Raw genomic sequence first — 17,181 nt, forward strand, 5'->3', positions numbered from 1 at the left:
TGCTGGAGCTGTCAATCAAAATGCCCCTCCCTTTTCTTGCTGGAGCTGGGCCAATCAGATGTTCTCTCCTTGGAATCTGAATCCTATCTGGACACTGGCAGCAGGGGTGTGGGGTGGGGGGGCGGGAAGTAGGAACTGATTGGTCCTGGCCCCATGAAGAGATTGTCTATTGGTGCCTAATACCCAGAAACCTGACCAGCCTTTGCTGCTGTACTTGCTGAATGTTCAGTGTTTAGTTTCTTTCTGAACTTCCCCATAGCCTTCCAGTACATTTCTTTTTTTAAAAAATAAATTTATTTATTTATTATTCATTTTTGGCTGCGTTGGGTCTTTGTTGCTGCACGAGGGCTTTCTCTAGTTGCAGCGAGAGGGGGCTTCTCTTGTTGCGGAGCACGGGCTCTAGGCGCACGGGCTTCAGTAGTTGTGGCACGCAGGCTCAGTATTTGTGGTTCGCGGGCTCTAGAGTGCAGGCTCAGTAGTTGTGGCACACAGGCTTAGTTGCTGCGCGGCATGTGGGATCTTCCCAGACCAGGGCTCAAACCCATGTCCCCTGCACTGGCAGGCGGATTCTTAACCACTTCACCACCAGGGAAGTCCCAGTACATTTTATGCTAGAATGGGTTGTTGCTTGTAACCAAATAACTCTTACCAACATAGAAATTGTTATATGGAAACTGGTGTTACTATTAATAGACCTTAAAGTGCGACACTGGCCAAGATGAAATGGGGTGGGACACTGGAAATTTCTATTATGCTTTTTAGCTGTAGCTTGTTATATCTGGAGATTCAGACCACCTACCTCTCACAGCAGGAGTTGAAGGACCTTGATAGAAAAATCTACAGAATTTGGAAAGGTGTGGGCTACTTCTTGCATGCTTAGTAAAGGCACACAAAAAAAGAGTTGTCAAACTGGCTCATATGAGAGCGGAAAGGGAGGCCTTTTCTAACTATGGCCAGCAACCCAAGATCTTATAATCATGCCTTGGAGAGTAGAAGAAACAGGTTTCTGTCCCAAGCTAATAATGGTGGAGGAAAAGCAGGGAGGTTGGAAACAGTGGTGTGCTGGAGCCAGCTTATACTGACCCAGGTCGACATCTCTTCCCAAATCTGCCTTCAGGGATGTCACATTGGTAGCTTGACATAGGCCATGGTGGGAGTATTTACATCAGATAAATCAAAATATGCTACAAATAAGGGATTTCTTTTTTCTTGTGAAGAACTAATTGTTAAACTATTTACCAGCATACTGATGATTGGAAATACAGAGATAGAGGTAAGAATGGGAGCTGGGAGAAGCCTGACACTCTCCCCTCCTCCCTCAAGGGATCCTGTTCCTGTACTCTTACAGGGCAAAGGAGATATTACTCCAATTTAAGGAGCTGTCCAGTGGAGTACAGACTGGGGTAGGGGCAGGTAAGCTGTGCCTCTACACCCAAGCCAATTCTTTTTTTTTTTTTAAACAATATTTCTGTATGGTGGCTGCCTGAGGCCAGGATGCAAGCAATTCAGCTGAGGGGTGAAGGAGGGCAAATCATCTATTGCTAAAAGGCAGTAAAATCCAGTCCCGATTCTAGATTGAAGGACCATAACCTGACAAGATCTAATGAGTTGGTAAAATGCGAGAGATCGAAATCATACTAGTGTTTCAAGCGAGTTGTATTGCCACAGAAACTTCAGTCCAGGGAAATAACAGCCCAAGATTGCTCAAACCTGAAAACAGTTTCCAGGGCTCACTGGTAACCAACAGAAAGTACAATAAGCTGTTCATTCCTTAGAAGAAATTGCTTCCCAGTGCTCCTGTCTCATGAGGGAGTAAGACAGTGGATGAGGAATGCTCCCAGAAGCAGGACCAAGAAATCCTTCCACTGTCAAGGCCAGCAGTACATACTCCCAGGTATACTGTGGACTGGCACTTCTGGATGTGGTTTCTCTTTTTCTAAATGTTTTTGTTGTTTTGGCCATGCCACACAGCTTGCGGGATTTTATTTTATTTTATTTATTTATTTATTTTTTTTTTTGCGGTATGCGGGCCTCTCACTGTTGTGGCCTCTCCCGTTGTGGAGCACAGGCTCTGGACACGCAGGCTCAGCGGCCATGGCTCAAGGGCCCAGCCGCTCTGCGGCATGTGGGATCTTCCTGGACCAGGGCACAAACCCATGTCCCCTGCATCGGCAGGCAGACGCTCAACCACTGCGCCACCAGGGAAGCCCAGCTTGCGGGATTTTAATTCCCTGACCAGGGATTGAACCCAGGCCCTTGGTAGTGAGAGCTCAGAGTCCTAACCACTAGACCGCCAGGAAATCCTCTTTTTCTAAATAGAGATTTTTATTGAAGTTAACATGTTTATCCTATGCTATTGTCTATGGTATGGCTGGCCTTTGGGTACTGGGCCATGAGGAGCTAACTTTGGACAGATTAAGAAGAAAAAATTAGCCACATATCGTGAATTTACTTTGACATTGTTTTTGGTGCTGGGGATACATCCGTGAGCAAGTAGAGTCCATGCTCTCGCAGGGCTTACATTCTAGTGGGGAAGACAGGCAATGAGAAAGTACATATATAACATATCAGAGCACGGTAAGTGCTGGATGGGGCTGGTAATTAGATAGGTTAGTAAGGGAAGAACTGAAGAAAATGTGGGAGTGACCTATGTGGATATAATGGCTGAAGGAAAAGCAAGTTCCAAGGCCCTTTGCCCTGAGGCAAGAGCATGCCTGGTATGTGTAAGGAACAGCAAGGAAGACAGTGTGGCTGAAGCACAGAGAGCTGGGGTGAAGATGAGGTCAGAGGGGAGTACAGGCTAAATTATGTAAAACCATGGTAATAACGTCTACTTGGAGTACATAGAAGCCACAGGTGGATCTTGAGCTCTGGCTGCTGTTTGAGAATAGACTGCTGGGGACAAGAGTAGAAATGGCGGCAAGCTGTAAGGCTACTGAAATAATACTTGTGAGAGATGATGGTTATTGAATAAGGTTGATAGTCGAAAGTTCCCTTTCTCTAGAATTTCCTTTTCTGTATCTATGATAGAACTCCTAATCCTTTTACAACTCAGCTCAGATAATCCAAGTCCAAGACAGAAACACCACAATTCAAAGCAGCAGATAGTAACTACTTCTGTGAAGAGGGAGGAGAATCTAACCTAAGATATTCAAAAATTTTAACTTGTGAGCTATAACACACACACAGAAAACTGCAATTAGATATATATGCTTAGCTTAACACATGGTTATAAAGACAGCACTTATAAAGAGAACCACCTAGGAAGGAAATTAGAACATTGCCAAAGACCTAGTCACAATGCCTCCTTCCGCCTATTACTAACCTCTACCCTGCCTTTAATGGACAAATCCCTGCTTTTTTTTATGCATCCCTAAACGGTATATTTAATTTTGCCTGATTTTGAACCTCATAAAATCATATAGTATATATAGTTTGGTGACTGGCTTCTTTCACTCAATATTATGTTTTTAAGATTCATCCATAAACTTGTACAAGGCTATATCTCATTCTCATTACCACATAAAATTACATTTTAAAAATGTACCACAATTTATTAATTTATTCTACTGCTGATGGACATTAGGTTGTTTCTAATTTGGGTCTATTATGAACAATGATAATAAGAAATCTTATTCATGTCTCCTAGAGCATGTGTGCATGGATTTCTCTAGGTTTCATACCTACCAGTGGAAAACCCAAGTCACGAGTATATGTAAAGAGTTTAAGTAAAGTTAAACTGTTTTACAAAATGGTTGTACCAATTTACATGCTCCAGCAGTGCATTAAACTTCCTGTTGCTCTACATCTTTGCCAGCAGTTGACATTTGTTAGATTCTAAAACTTTTATAAATCTGATAGTGTGTAGTGATATTTCACTATGGTTTTAATTTGAATTTCCCTGATTACTAATTAGTTTGTGTGCTCTTTCATATGCTTATTGATTATTCAGGTTTCCTCCTTTGTGATGTGCCTTTTCAAATCTCTTGCCATTTTTCCTACAGTGTTGTCTATTTTGTATTGATTTATAGATGTTAATAAAAATCTCTGAATATTAGACTTTTGTTGGATGTAAGTGTTTTATATATTTTATCCACTTGACAGCTTGCCTTTTCATTCTTTTTAATGATCTATTTTCATGAATTTATGTTCTAAATTTTAATGTAGTCAAGTTTATCAGCCTTTTTAAAATTTCATGGTCACAGAGTTTCCTATATTATCTTCTAAAACGTTTATAGATTTGCCTTTCAAATATAGATGAACTGATTTTAAGTACAAATAAGGTCAGATTGCTAGGTACCATACAGTTTAAGGTAGGGGTCCTTATCTTTTGGGGGAGACACAATTCAACTCACAACCTGGGACAAAATATGTAACAAGAATATCTTTGAGAATAATATCATCTATTTAATAAAACTAGTCTGATGGTTGGGTACATTTAATTCTTCCACAAAACACTGTAAAAGTAAGCCAGTCCCCAAGCTCTCTGTCCACCCAGCTGTCTTATAAACACTTGGGCAAGCATCCTCTCCGAGGGCATTTTCATCGGCTGCATGAGATTTAGCTGTTGAAGTAGCTGCACAGTGAATATGTGTGCTCTCTGGTCCAGTGCCATTTGGTTGAACTCATCTTTTAGATACAAACCAAGCATCCAGAGAACAGCTGATCTGTACTGGGTCAGCCTGTGCCCTCAGCTATTCCATCATCATCTTATTAACCTGCTTCTGTGGGTGCTTGCAAACCCCAACAAGCATTTTGAAAGCCGCTTTGGTCTCTGCTGGGCCAAATGTGATAGAGAAAGGATAGATTTTTCTGTGTGGTCCCAGAAAAATCTGTGTCCATGAAGCCTGTAAGGGGGACCAGTCTTTAGTCCCTGTAATTGAATAAACGGGAAATCTTATGAAGCGATAAAATACATATCAATGAATTGACCTGAACCTTGTCATCATGTCAGGGAATGTCCCAAGAGTTAATAGACAGTCATGGCTCTCATTAAGACACTTTATGTCTTATGCTATCACACGAACTTCTTAATCTCCTTCATCTCAAGACCTGCCATGTGACTTTGGCCTGAATATCATCCCTTGACAACCCTTCCTCCATTCACTGCATAAATCCAGTGAATCTTTTGGGGCTTAACTCTCATTATGTCTTGTGCTTAGAGCAGTGCCTGTCATATAATAGATACTTAAAAACGTTTGTAGGATGAGTTAAAGAAAGTATTGGCCTTACCTTTTGTCTCCCAGATCATCTTTCTCAAAATGTCCCTTTATTTTTGATTATGCTAATTATGGAGTCCTGGTCCGAGGGGAATGTGAAAACTTCCATCCTTAAAGTCTATGAGATGTGAAACAGCCTCTAGAATATATTCAAAAGCTGTCTTTTGGCCATACAGCAGAAAGGTCTAGCCATTGCCGCTTCAGGGGAGAGTATTTTCGTCATCTAAATTGGGACAGGGCATCGCTGAGTTCTACAACGTGAAACGTAAAGGCTGCAAAGACTGTCCACTCTGCCCCCCGCCACCATGGGGAAGTGGTTCAGAGGGGAATGAGTTTGGCCCAGGTCAGCCAGGCAAGCAGTGGGAGGTAGTTAGGATGAGAACAGGCTCCCAGGACAGTGCTCCTTCCTGTCTACCCAGCCTGAACCCAAACTGCAAAATATCAGGAACCCTGAAAGTGAAGGAGAAGTGATTTATGACATGTCAGTGTCACATAATTTTTTTTTTCTTTTTTGCGATACGCGGGCCTCTCACTGCTGTGGCCTCTCCCGTTGCGGAGCACAGGCTCCAGATGCGCAGGCTCAGCGGCCATGGCTCATGGGCCCAGCCACTCCACAGCATGTGGGATCTTCCCGGACCGGGGCACGAACCCGTATCCCCTGCATCGGCAGGCAGACTCTCAACCACTGTGCCACCAGGGAAGCCCCACATAACTTTTTAAAATGATGCTTTAGGATATAACATTGGTTTTGACATACCTTTAAAAATATTAATTTTAATGGGTATCTCAGAGGCCTTTCATGACATAGACCACAGGTATTACCCTGGGCTGGAGCAGCTGTCTGGCAGCTCTCAGCATGCAGTCATGCAAAATCCTAAATAACACTGCCAATCTCTGTGTGGTGTTTCACAGAGGATGACCTTGGACCTTTAGCAACATCCTTGCCATATATCTTTGGAAGTTCTGGTCCTGAGGTGTTTGTCTTGGTAAATATAAGCTCTGGTCACCATCAAAATAAAAGGACCAGGGACATTTTCTGGAAAGTAAGGGAACCCATCATCTGATATTGAAAATTAAAAGGGAAGTCACAGTGGAGATGCCCTTGGCTTCTGACTCCTGTTGGTGTGTGAGGGTTTCTCCAAAGGTGGGTACCAACTGTATTTCCTGCCCCATTCTGACATTGTGACCAGTGGCATGTGTTGGTGAGCAGTGGTGGTAAGTTGTCACAGAGCAGAAGGACACATCAGAGCTGGACATGCCCATGCTGGAGGGTCCTCACTAGGGCCCAGTGGCTTCCTTAGTGGCAGCCTCCCCTTCGTTTTGTATCGAGCTAGATGTGCTTAAGTTGACTTGATCACTAAGGCCTCTAGTGACACTGTCATAGGATGGTGGGAAAGATGTGGCAGAGGCAGTTTCAGATTTGTCTGGAAGCACAAAGTTTTCATTTGCCACGAATGCAACAAAGGCTTCATCTGGGAGTGACACAGCCTCCTCCTCAGCCCTGGGCACAGGCAGGGGATTGGCGATCATCATGGAGCGGTGCAGCACGTAGCTGCGATAGGCCTTTTGGATGACAGTGGCTGAAATGTCTTCTTGCTTCCACCGGAGGGTGGTTGCTATTGGTTCATAGGATGCTTTTGAAAGATTAGTTGCCATAAATTTCTCCTCCATATTTGCCTTCAGAGAATCCAACTCCCCAGATTCTCCCAGAACATTCTTGGTGAAGGTAAACAGGATGTCCAAACAGTGGATCTTATCTCCAGGGACCAAGGGCAAGTCCATCTGGATTAATATATTCCCATTGGGTTTTGGGATTCGCAGGGGGCCAGAGAGCATGTCTGCAAAGTCTGAGAGGGCAGAGAAGGTAATGAACTGGGTGGCCTCCGGGTCGAACTTTTCCCAAGTCTCATAGAACATGTCAAAGTCATCCTCGCTCAGGGGCTCCGTACTCTCCTTCGTGGCCACATTGAAGTTTTCCAGAATCACCGCAATGTACATGTTGACCACAATGAGGAAGGAGATGATGATGTAGGTGGTGAAGAAGAGGATGCCCACGACAGGGTTCCCACAGTCCCCTCTGGTGCCGTTGCTGTTGGGCAGGTTGGGGTCGCAGTAGGGAGGCCCCGTGTTGAGGATGGGGCTGAGGAGCCCATCCCAGCCTGCTGACGTGGTGATCTGGAAGAGGCACAGCATGCTGTTGGCGAAGGTCTGGAAGTTGAACATGTCATCAATGCCAGCCTCCCACTTGACGTAGGCGAAGTTGGCCATGCCAAAGATGGAGTAGATGAACATGACCAGGAAGAGCAGCAGCCCAATGTTGAAGAGGGCGGGCAGGGACATCATGAGCGCAAAGAGCAGCGTGCGGATGCCCTTGGCCCCGCGGATCAGCCTGAGGATGCGGCCGATCCGGGCCAGGCGGATGACTCGGAAAAGCGTTGGGGAGAATAAATTTCCAAGTGATGTAAGAATTGCAGAAAACACCAGGCCTTTAAAAGTGAGGGGAAATGATCTAATTAGTACTTCCAACCATGAGCCCTGACAAGGTGGGCTGGATCACACCCCCTCTTCTCTGCCTGGTATGGACCTCCAAGTGAGCATCCATATTCAGGGACTCTGGACCCTCTGAGCCTGGCACAGTGGATAGCATAAAGTAGGGGCTCAGTAAGTGTCCACTGCATAAATCCTGTCTCCCTCGAGTACGTCTCACCTTTCCCACCATGTTCTTATCTTTCCCTCCATCCAGATACATTCTTAGTCAGCCTACATGGTCAAAACCCAACTTCTGCAGCCTAGTTCAGCTGGAAGTGATTGCACCCTGTTCCACATGCTCACAGTCCTTTGTCTGTTTCCGTCTGTAACACAGACCCGGCCGGCTCTTCCCTGAGAATTCAGCCTTTGGGTCATGCCTTTACTTCCACCCTGGTCCTGTGCTCTGTGAAGTTTGGGACCCACTGTGATTCATCTCCCTATCTCCTACTGAGAAGATTGACTCAGTTCCTGGCACATGGTCCTGTGGATAATTGTACAGAGCCTAGTATTAATTATAAGGGCCTTGAGGAATTGGGCAACTTGCTGACAGCTAAAACAGAATGGTTTTGAATGGCCAGCTGTTTGCATAATAGATTTTATTTGTTTCTTTCATTTCCAGCTGTGTTTGAACTCTGTGTTAGGGCCTAGAGATGGGCTGGTTTAAGGTCATTTATAGCCCCCTAACCCGAACTATGAACAAGAGTGTGTATATCTCCCTATGTGATATCTAACTTGAAGATTTGTGAAGCTTGGTCTTGGGGACCTGTGGAGGCCTGTTAAGACCACCAAAGATTAGGCAAGGCCTTTAGGTCAAACAGGATTCAAAACCTCTCAGGAGAAATGGTGAGGGGTATGATAGAAGCTCTCTCTCCTCACCAGGGTGCTCTTGATCCCATTCTCCTACTCGCCTTTTGTCCTATGAATATGGGTGGTCACAGTATTGTGTTGGAAGGAGGAAGGAAATGGAGGAGAATTGGGATAATTATAATTTTGTATTATGAAATCTTTATGAAACCCCTCTCTTAAAGTCCAGTTTAACTGGGGCATTTTCCCATAGTATGAGATACATATGTGTTTTTATAATCTACTAAGATTCTGCCAGCCAACTAGCCTACCTTTACAAGGGAGAATGAGTCTTCACACTTGTAACAATTAGACAATCAATACATGTCTTACAGGTGGAAAGGAAGAAGGGGAGAGGGAGGGAGAGTGGAAGAATGGCTAGTGGGTTCTTGCACTTGTTTTCGAGCTGTCGTTATGAGTGATTTCTGTCCAGTGACGGGTGTTGCCGTGTAGGTCATAGGAATTGGTAGTTAAGGTGTCCCCATGATAGAATGGAGTACTATGAGTATATTTTATTTCTATAGTACTGATACGGGAAGTCACATAAGCAAGCTCCCTTCTCTAATATAAAATTTAAAATGGGCTTTAGAGTCTCTCACTTTGGAAGGCAAACAAACAAACAAAACAAACCTCCCACGTCCTGCCCCTGGAAAACCCAGCAGCAATAGGAAAATAAAACAAAACAAAAATAAATTTAAACTCCCCAAACAAACACAACCCAAGGCTGTGTTTCAGCACCAGGACAGAGAGATTAAGTGCCACCGAGTTGTATTCAGATGCCATTAGCTCTTGATGCTAAATCAATGGAAAATAAAATCTACAGCTATGCCCTGACATGAAAAGTAAGCAGGTCACGATATAATAGGTCAGGATATATTTACAATGCAAAGTAAACCTGGCGTGCTGGGATTTGGCCTTTATAGGATCCAACTTTGGCGAAACCACATGAAGGCCAGGGACAGTATCTTGGTCGGTAGGAGGCTGTTAGTTTATTAAAAAGAACATTAGCATGGTCTAAATTCAGCTCCACCCTTTACAAACTATATGACCTTGCATAACTTTCTTAATCTCTGAGGCTCCATATTAAATGTATAAAATGAGTATAGTAACACTCCTTCCCAGGGCTGCTGTGGAGATCCGTGGATCCCAGCCCAGTGCTCAGAACTCAGCAAGCACTCAATTATGGTGGCTCCAATCCCCACTTTAACCTCTGACTCCATTCATTTTCTCTGAACACCGTTGGCCCCCAAATACTGAGCCTGTCATTCAACAACACCCAGACTAGATCATAATAGCATTGATCTCTTGGCAATGGTCCCTTGACTTTTCTGTCACTCATATTCCCTAAGTGGACAGTTATACAGAGATTTAATTCCAGACCCTTGACTTAAGAATCTCCTTTGAACAATCTCCTTCTAGTCTTTCCTCACTCTTCTGGCAACCACCTCCTTTTCCAGAAAGTATTTTATGACTCACCTCACACCACACCACCCACTCTCTGCTTTGAAGGCCATAAAGATAAGACCCATTGGAAACTCCATCATCTTAGGTTTTCTTGTGAGTGATTGTTCCCTATCGGCTCCCAAATTTCTGGCGATGGCTGCACACACAGTAGGTGCCTGAATACCCTTCATGGCAGCATGGAGAAGGCTAGTGGAACCTCTGCATTTCACTGAGAGGCCCGGGGCATTTTAAATCTGCTGCTCTTGCAAAGCAGCAAATACTGGACTCCTCTAACATACAACGTAGGTTTTTAAAAGTTTGTTAGCTGTCCCCTTGGTTTTGAAAGAGCAGCCAAAACAAGCCCAAGCAGAGGCTGGGTGTCCCCACCACATGCGATGCCCACTTACTTCCAATGGAGAGGACCACGATAATGAAGTCAAACACATTCCAGCCACTGGTGAAGTAGTAATGCCTCAAGGCGAACATCTTCATGACACACTCGCCCGTGAAGACGGCCACAAAGAACTGGTTGATTTTGTTGAGGACTTTTGTCTTTTCTTCACTCTGCTCATCAGTCTCCACCATCATGGTGATCATGTTGAGGCAGATGAGGACCATGATGATGATGTCGAAAGTTTGCCTGGTCACGATGTCAAAGACAAAGCCCTGGTACTTGTTCTGAGAAAACAAGAGATGGTACATCAGGCCTTTTGACAACATAGATCAGGCATCTGGAGAGGCTGTGTTCTTCACAGGTGGGTTTTTTTTAAGTCTGTCTCTTTTGTCTCCCTCACACTCCACGTCCCAACAGAAGCAGAGTCCTAACCCTCCAAAATCTCACTCTTAGTTGTTTCTACCTCATTGCCTCTCCTGGCCCCATGAAGTCACTAGGCACCTTGTCCTTGTCCATGCTCTTCCCTCCACTTGCAGTGCCCCTCCAGTCCTTTCTCTTGGCCATCTAAATCCCCATAGCCTTGAAGCTGCTGCATATCACAGGGAGATAAGCTCAGTGCTTTGTGATGACCTAGAGGGGTGGTATAGGGAGGATGGGAGGGAGGCTCAAGATGGAGGGGATATGGGGATATATGCATACATATAGCTGATTCATTTTGTTGTCCAGCAGAAACTAACACAACATTGTAAAGCAAGTATACTCCAATAAAGAGGTAAAATCAATCAATCAATCAATCCCCATAGCCTTGAGTGATCCATCTCTCTTAAGCCCCACTTCCTCCAGGGAATCTTCCTCAATCCCGTCCTCCAGGGAATCTTCCTCAGTCACCTCACACCGCATTGCTCTGTCCCTTCTTTGGGCTCCCACAACCTTTACAGTCAGTCTTGAGTTCTAGTGTTTCATGTATACTTCTCTTTTCTACTAGACAACGAGCTCTTTGAGCATAGAGCCATGTCTTATTTAATTTTGTGTTCCTGTAGTGCCCTGCATAGAGAGTCCAAGAACTGCTTGAAAAAGTATTTATCTGAGGGTAAAGCCAAGTGTAGTGGTGCAACTGATTCCTGCAAATGTTCTTTTTATTCCCGGGCTGTGCAGATGTCTAAGCAGGTCTTGGTTGTTTGCATTCTTGGAGAGAGGCAGAGTGGCCTGGACAACCAAGAGATCATTTTTAGGGGGTTATTTTTATGGTGTTTAAAAAAATCTTCCTGGTGTGGCCCTCTAGACTTTCCTGTGCTGTTAACATCTTACTGGTCTGTAAGCTCTTGATTCCAACCTCATCCTCCACCCTCACCTTCTCAGACACTTCTGAGCTCTGTGGAACTCACCTGCCTTGATCTGCAAACTCCTCCTCCTACTCAGTGGCTGCTCACTCTCCTCACGCCATGGACCCCAGGGCTGGGGGCAGAGCTGAGGTCCCTCTTGTTCCCCATTGTCACTCCCAGACCTTTGCTCCTCCTGTGTCTTGTAAAACCCTTCCTCCTCTGATGCCTGTGTCTTCAAGTTATCCTTCCTTTGCCCCCTCTTCACTGCTACCACTTACTGACCTCCTGGTCCCTCTGCTTCATTACTGATGAGTGAGACTCTTGGCCACACTTGGCCACTCTTGGCTATTAGCTCTCGGTTCCTTACCTAAATATCTAATGACCTAGTTTTTCCTAACTTAGAGAAAAATCTTCCTGAATCTCACATCTCTCTCCAGCTACCAGCCTACGTCTCTCTTCACTTTCACAGTTAAATTTCTTGAAGGAGTTGTGTGCAATCACTGTTTCCCATTCACGCCTCAGCCTACTCCAACATAGCTTTTGTCCCCATCCTGCCATTGAAATGGTGCTTGTTAAGATCACTCGTAACGTCCAAAATACTGGTTTGGCATAGCTTACGGTCCCCTCTGCCTTGAAACTCTCTTTTCTTGGTTCCCAGAGGCCTTACTTCCCTGGTTCTTTTCTTGCCTTTCTGTCTGCTCTTTTTTGAGTCTTCTTTACTCAACCTTTAGATATTAGCGTTCCTCAAGGTTTAGTCCTATGTACCCTTTGCTCGTCACCCCATTCTTTCTCCCTTGGCAATTTCTCCAGCCTGTGAATTAATATGTGCGTGATTTTTACTAATTGTTTTCCTGTGTCACTGGACTGTCATCTCTGTGAGGGCAGGAACATCTCGCTGCCCTATCCCCAGTGTCTGCATAGTATCTGGAATGCAACAGATGATCAATAGGCAGATGAATGAATGGATGACAGAACGGACAGCTCTGAATTACACACACTTCAAACAGAATTATAAAGCCACTCCACTAGGTTGATTACATTTAATTCTGTACAAAAGGCACTTCCTGAATGTGTCTGTGTACAGGGCTCTGCATGAGTGGCTGTGAGGGAGAAAGGAACCTGTCATGAGTCTCACCAGGGAGCTCCCAGGAGCCACAAAGGGGAGAAGGGCTGTGACAGAGGTTGGTTCCTGCTTTCTGCTTCATGGTGGGGATGGCTTGCTACCCTGCAGGGTTTGAGCAAAGAATCAGAGTGGGTCTGGCTCCAGGCATGGCTGCTGGCTCATGTCTTTTCTGAGATGCTGAGCCACTAATAGCTTTCATTTCATCACTGAAAATGGCAAAAAAAAAAAGAGGCCCATTCACGACTTCTAATTAAACAGAGCAGGTAACATTACTAAGTTCTGGGCAGCAAGTTTGCCCTGGATATTCAGCTGCTGGGTAGTGGAGCAGCTTTCTAGTTGCTCTTGGCTTAGCTTGTGGGCAGGGATCACTTCTTTGCAACCCTTGGGGCTCTCAGAGATGATGAAGTGGGTGACTGATGATGTGATATTCTGGAGCCAATTATTTTCCTATAAAGTGGAGTATGTGAAACCTGCTTTTAGTGGTTTCTATAGTAGGGAATGTTATAGAATAAAATTCCCCAGTCTTGTGGAAGCCTTAGTCTCTGCTATGGATGAAGCATAAGATTTAGAACTTGGGCTTCACGTGTGGCAAGGAGTAGTATGTACATGCCTGTGTTGGAGGTCCCTATGTCATCCAAGGCTGGTCCTACCATGAACTGTCACCCATGCACCTGTGGAGCAGAGTCCTGTGCCAATGCTCAGCTTACCTGACCAGCTCAACCTGTTGGGACCCTTCAGGGAAGAAGATGGCCTTTCCAGTGCCAATAATCTAGTGAGGAGGAAACTGGAGCTGGGAAGGTGAGTCTTAGGAGGGAGTGGGCATTTCTCTTATTGCTTGGGCTTCTTTCTTGGCTCTGGACTTTGTGGAGGGCAGATGATCAGGCTTGTCTCACTGTGGGGTGGGTGCCAAGACTTTGCCTGCCATATGGATGCCGGCCAGGAGCTAGGATGTGCCAAGGCTCGTGGGCTCTGGAGAGCAGCCAGATGCCAATTGCTGCCTGGGCCCTGATCTGCTAGTTTCCCTTTTGGTATCCCCAAACCTCAAAGTCTTGTTTAAATGTTCCAGCCTTGCCTCAGCTATGCTAAAGGGAACAAAGGAAATAATGTTTGCCATGCCTCGACCAGAATATTAAGGAGAGAGCCATGTTCCTCCACTAAAGCTATTATAGTGTGGATAGTTAGTTAGTAATATACACCCCCTCCCATCCAAAGGGATGGCTAATGTCAGGAGCACAGCTGGGCTATGAGGTCTCACTTCGCTTATCCGTATGGAAGACCTCCTCCAGTGCCAACCTTGGAGGACCTTGGGGATGGCTTGATTAGGAGACATGATGATTCTGTTGTAGGTCTTCCTGCCCAACCACTGACTTCCACTCCTACTGCAGTGCCTGGAATTTCAGCATTAGGTTCCTACCTTTATATTAAGATAGTGTCCTTTCCAGGGTCGCTTTTGGAAATGCAGCTCACCCTGTCCCAAGGAAATTGTCTTCCTTGAGAGAAGGAAGCTATGGTGGCCTGTCAGATTGGCTGATGAGAGGGGAGAAGCTGAGATGTTATAGAGAGATGGAGCAAGTATGTAGGGAAGGGTACCCAAAACTGTCATGATTTTGCCAAGGGTTGACCCCAGCACAGAACACCTTGGTGTCTGTTCAAATGTGGATTCAATATCAGTCCAGCCACCAGAAAAGGTCAGCAGAGACCTAACTGCTCGCTTCTCATTAGGTCTTAGGATCCTTCTCCCATAACCCCTGCTTGACTCTGATTGGCTGGGCTCAGCCTTTCACCTACATCTTCTAATTTTGTGCCTGTTCCTGCCCACTGGACATTGGAGGGATACTCCCTGAGCCTTAGGGACTCTCCCTCAGGCTAACTCAACCCCAGTTATCTTGATCTTATGAGGTATTTGGAAGGACACCTCTGCCCCTACAGAAGTCTGAACATCTTATCACTCCCCATTGTAACACTTCTTATCAGAATGGAGAATAGTAATACATTTGTGACCACTGTTTCCAAGTAAAGCATGTGAAAGGTCATAGCATTTTCTTTTCCTCCTATAAATGTTTTTAAGACTTTGTGCTCATGAAGTTTTTAGTATCTTATGCAAACCCCATGCCTTGATTTAGAAATTCTAATGTCTTGGCCAACAGAATGTAAGTCTCCCTGATTCATTTAGGGAAAGGCCTGTACCTTTGCTAAAGGTCCTTAGGTTTTGCCCTTGTGTGGGGAAGGGCTAATGGGATTGTGCCATGGATCTTTGTGAATAAAGGAATCACAGGGGAGTATGCCTCTAAGTTTTGGTCAATCTTTAAACACTAGAGTAGGATAATTTTTGGTTCCTATTGTGTCACCTGACCATGACCATGACTGGGCCCAGGATCCCAGGGTGGTTGGGTTTAGCTATTTCCTCTCTGTCTTCCTGTAGGCATGGGGTAGAATGTGGGGTGAGGCTGGCAATCCATTGCAACCTACATCAAAATGCATAACCACAAATGTTTCATCTCAGGGCTCTAACCATCCTTACTATCATTTAGCCTAATCTGTTCCTGATCTGGTGCTGGAAACTTAAGCCTGTTGGGCAACTCAAGCACTTCCCTAAACAGGTCTATCTGTAACACCTGCAGGAGTATGTTCACTCCAGAAGATCAGAGTTGCTTCTTGCAGACTTTTCTTCCTTGGGCCTGGGAACTCTCATTACCTCATCCTCAAACTCAACCCAGATCTCCTCCTCCACAGAGAGCATTGGCCAGACGCCTACCAGCACAGGCATGGGCTGTCAGGTTGGATTTCCAGACACTCTCTGCTAGAGAGGCGAGCTCTGGGGCTCACCAGGGGCCGTGGGATGGGCTTCTGGGGCTTCTTGGAGCCCAGTTTCTTCATGGCATTGTAGTACTTCTTCTGCTCCTCTGTCATAAAGATGTCCTGGCCCCCTAAGTGCAGAGAGATAGGATAACACACACCACTGTTATTGCCCCCAGATGGCAGCCTTCAGCCCTCTCTGGGCCCAGACCCCAGACAGGGGTGAAGCCTGCAATCAGGGGGCAAAGGTTGGTGTTGGTGCTAAAGGCCAAGATTGGGCTCCTGGTCAGGCATGGGGGCTGTGACTAGTGTTGCTTCAGTCACGAGGCCCGGGGACCAACGGTAAGTCTAAGACTCATCACTACCACAGAAACACCTAAGCCCCACTTATCTTTTTTTTCTGTTGGTTGAAGTTGTCAATGATGACCCCAACGAAGAGATTGAGTGCGAAGAAGCCGCCAAAAATGATGAAGATGATGAAGTACAAGTACATGTACACGTTGTCCTCCCACTTGGGCTGCATGTTCACCTGTGAGCAGACAAATGGGGGCATGGGGACGAGGGGGTATCTTAGCTTGTGTTTACCCCAAAGAACCCTGAGACAAGGACCTGGCTGCAGGTGGCTTATTTGGGAGGTGATCCCAGGAAGCAGAAGTGAGAGAGGGGGAGGCAGGAACAGGATAAAGGCAGCACCACTACCATGGGCAACAGGCACTCCATGCTCTAAGGACTGTAGAACACACTTCAGAATTGTACCTCCAAGGGACAGGGAAGTTAGAGCTTTTATCTACAGACTCCCAGAGCTTATCTGTGAGGGTTGCCCCTGTAGACTCGAAGTCCTCTGCCCTTGGGGGAAGAGCTGCTGAGCCAGCTCTGAGGCACTGAAGAAAATCAAATCTCAGACAGAATAAGAAACAAAGGATGAGAGTGAACTTAGAGGTGGGTTGAGGGGATATGGGGCAGGGCATCAGCGGTGTCTTGTGCCCCAGCAGGAAAGGGTCCTTCCCCAACAGCACCCATCTCCTCCACCTGGCTGCCGTGACAGTACCTGAAATTCCACTGTTCTAGCTAGCCACTGCCCTTGGCCCTGCCTCTGCCCAGGGAGTGCCCTCATGCACAGTCCTTTAGAGGTTATCTGATAATTTCCTCAATGGTGAACAGAGGAAGAACTTGAGAAGCCTAGGAGACTAGGTCAGCTTAAATATCCAACAGAAGGCCAGCTGGACACTGCTCCAGGGGGGGATAGTGCCAGACTGCTGGGTGATCACCTCTTCCAGCACCAAGGCCACCTTCACTCCATTTCAAATAGACTAATGTGGGCGGGAGGCACAGAGGGGGAGGCGGTAGGCACCACGGGCTGAGACTCACTTCCCGGGAATCGACAGCTGCATACATGATGTCCATCCAGCCTTTAAAGGTTGCCTGGAAACAAGGAACAGAGGCCACTCAGTGTCTGCCCATCCATCTACATTGGCCTCTGTTTTGATTCACTTATTTGTCTGTTTTTCTCAT

At 45.8% G+C, this 17,181-nt stretch overlaps 1 protein-coding gene across 1 annotated transcript in view; it reads right to left on the reverse strand.

Annotated features, from left to right (window-relative positions):
• Positions 1-6,497: 6,497 nt before the first annotated feature.
• The window catches only part of SCN10A (sodium voltage-gated channel alpha subunit 10), a gene marked incomplete at both ends in the record, with an annotated part of 89,219 nt that continues 78,535 nt past the window's right edge, over positions 6,498-17,181 (reverse strand). Inside the window, 5 exons of the mRNA XM_081247357.1 lie at positions 6,498-7,705; positions 10,442-10,712; positions 15,700-15,800; positions 16,057-16,198; positions 17,038-17,091. Of these exons, the coding sequence (XP_081103483.1) occupies positions 6,498-7,705; positions 10,442-10,712; positions 15,700-15,800; positions 16,057-16,198; positions 17,038-17,091 (1,776 nt within the window). The remainder of the gene's footprint in view (positions 7,706-10,441; positions 10,713-15,699; positions 15,801-16,056; positions 16,199-17,037; positions 17,092-17,181) is intronic.

This window comes from Mesoplodon bidens (assembly GCF_964165515.1).
Source record: "Mesoplodon bidens genome assembly, chromosome: 10".
NCBI classification, from domain to species: Eukaryota; Metazoa; Chordata; class Mammalia; order Artiodactyla; family Ziphiidae; genus Mesoplodon; species Mesoplodon bidens.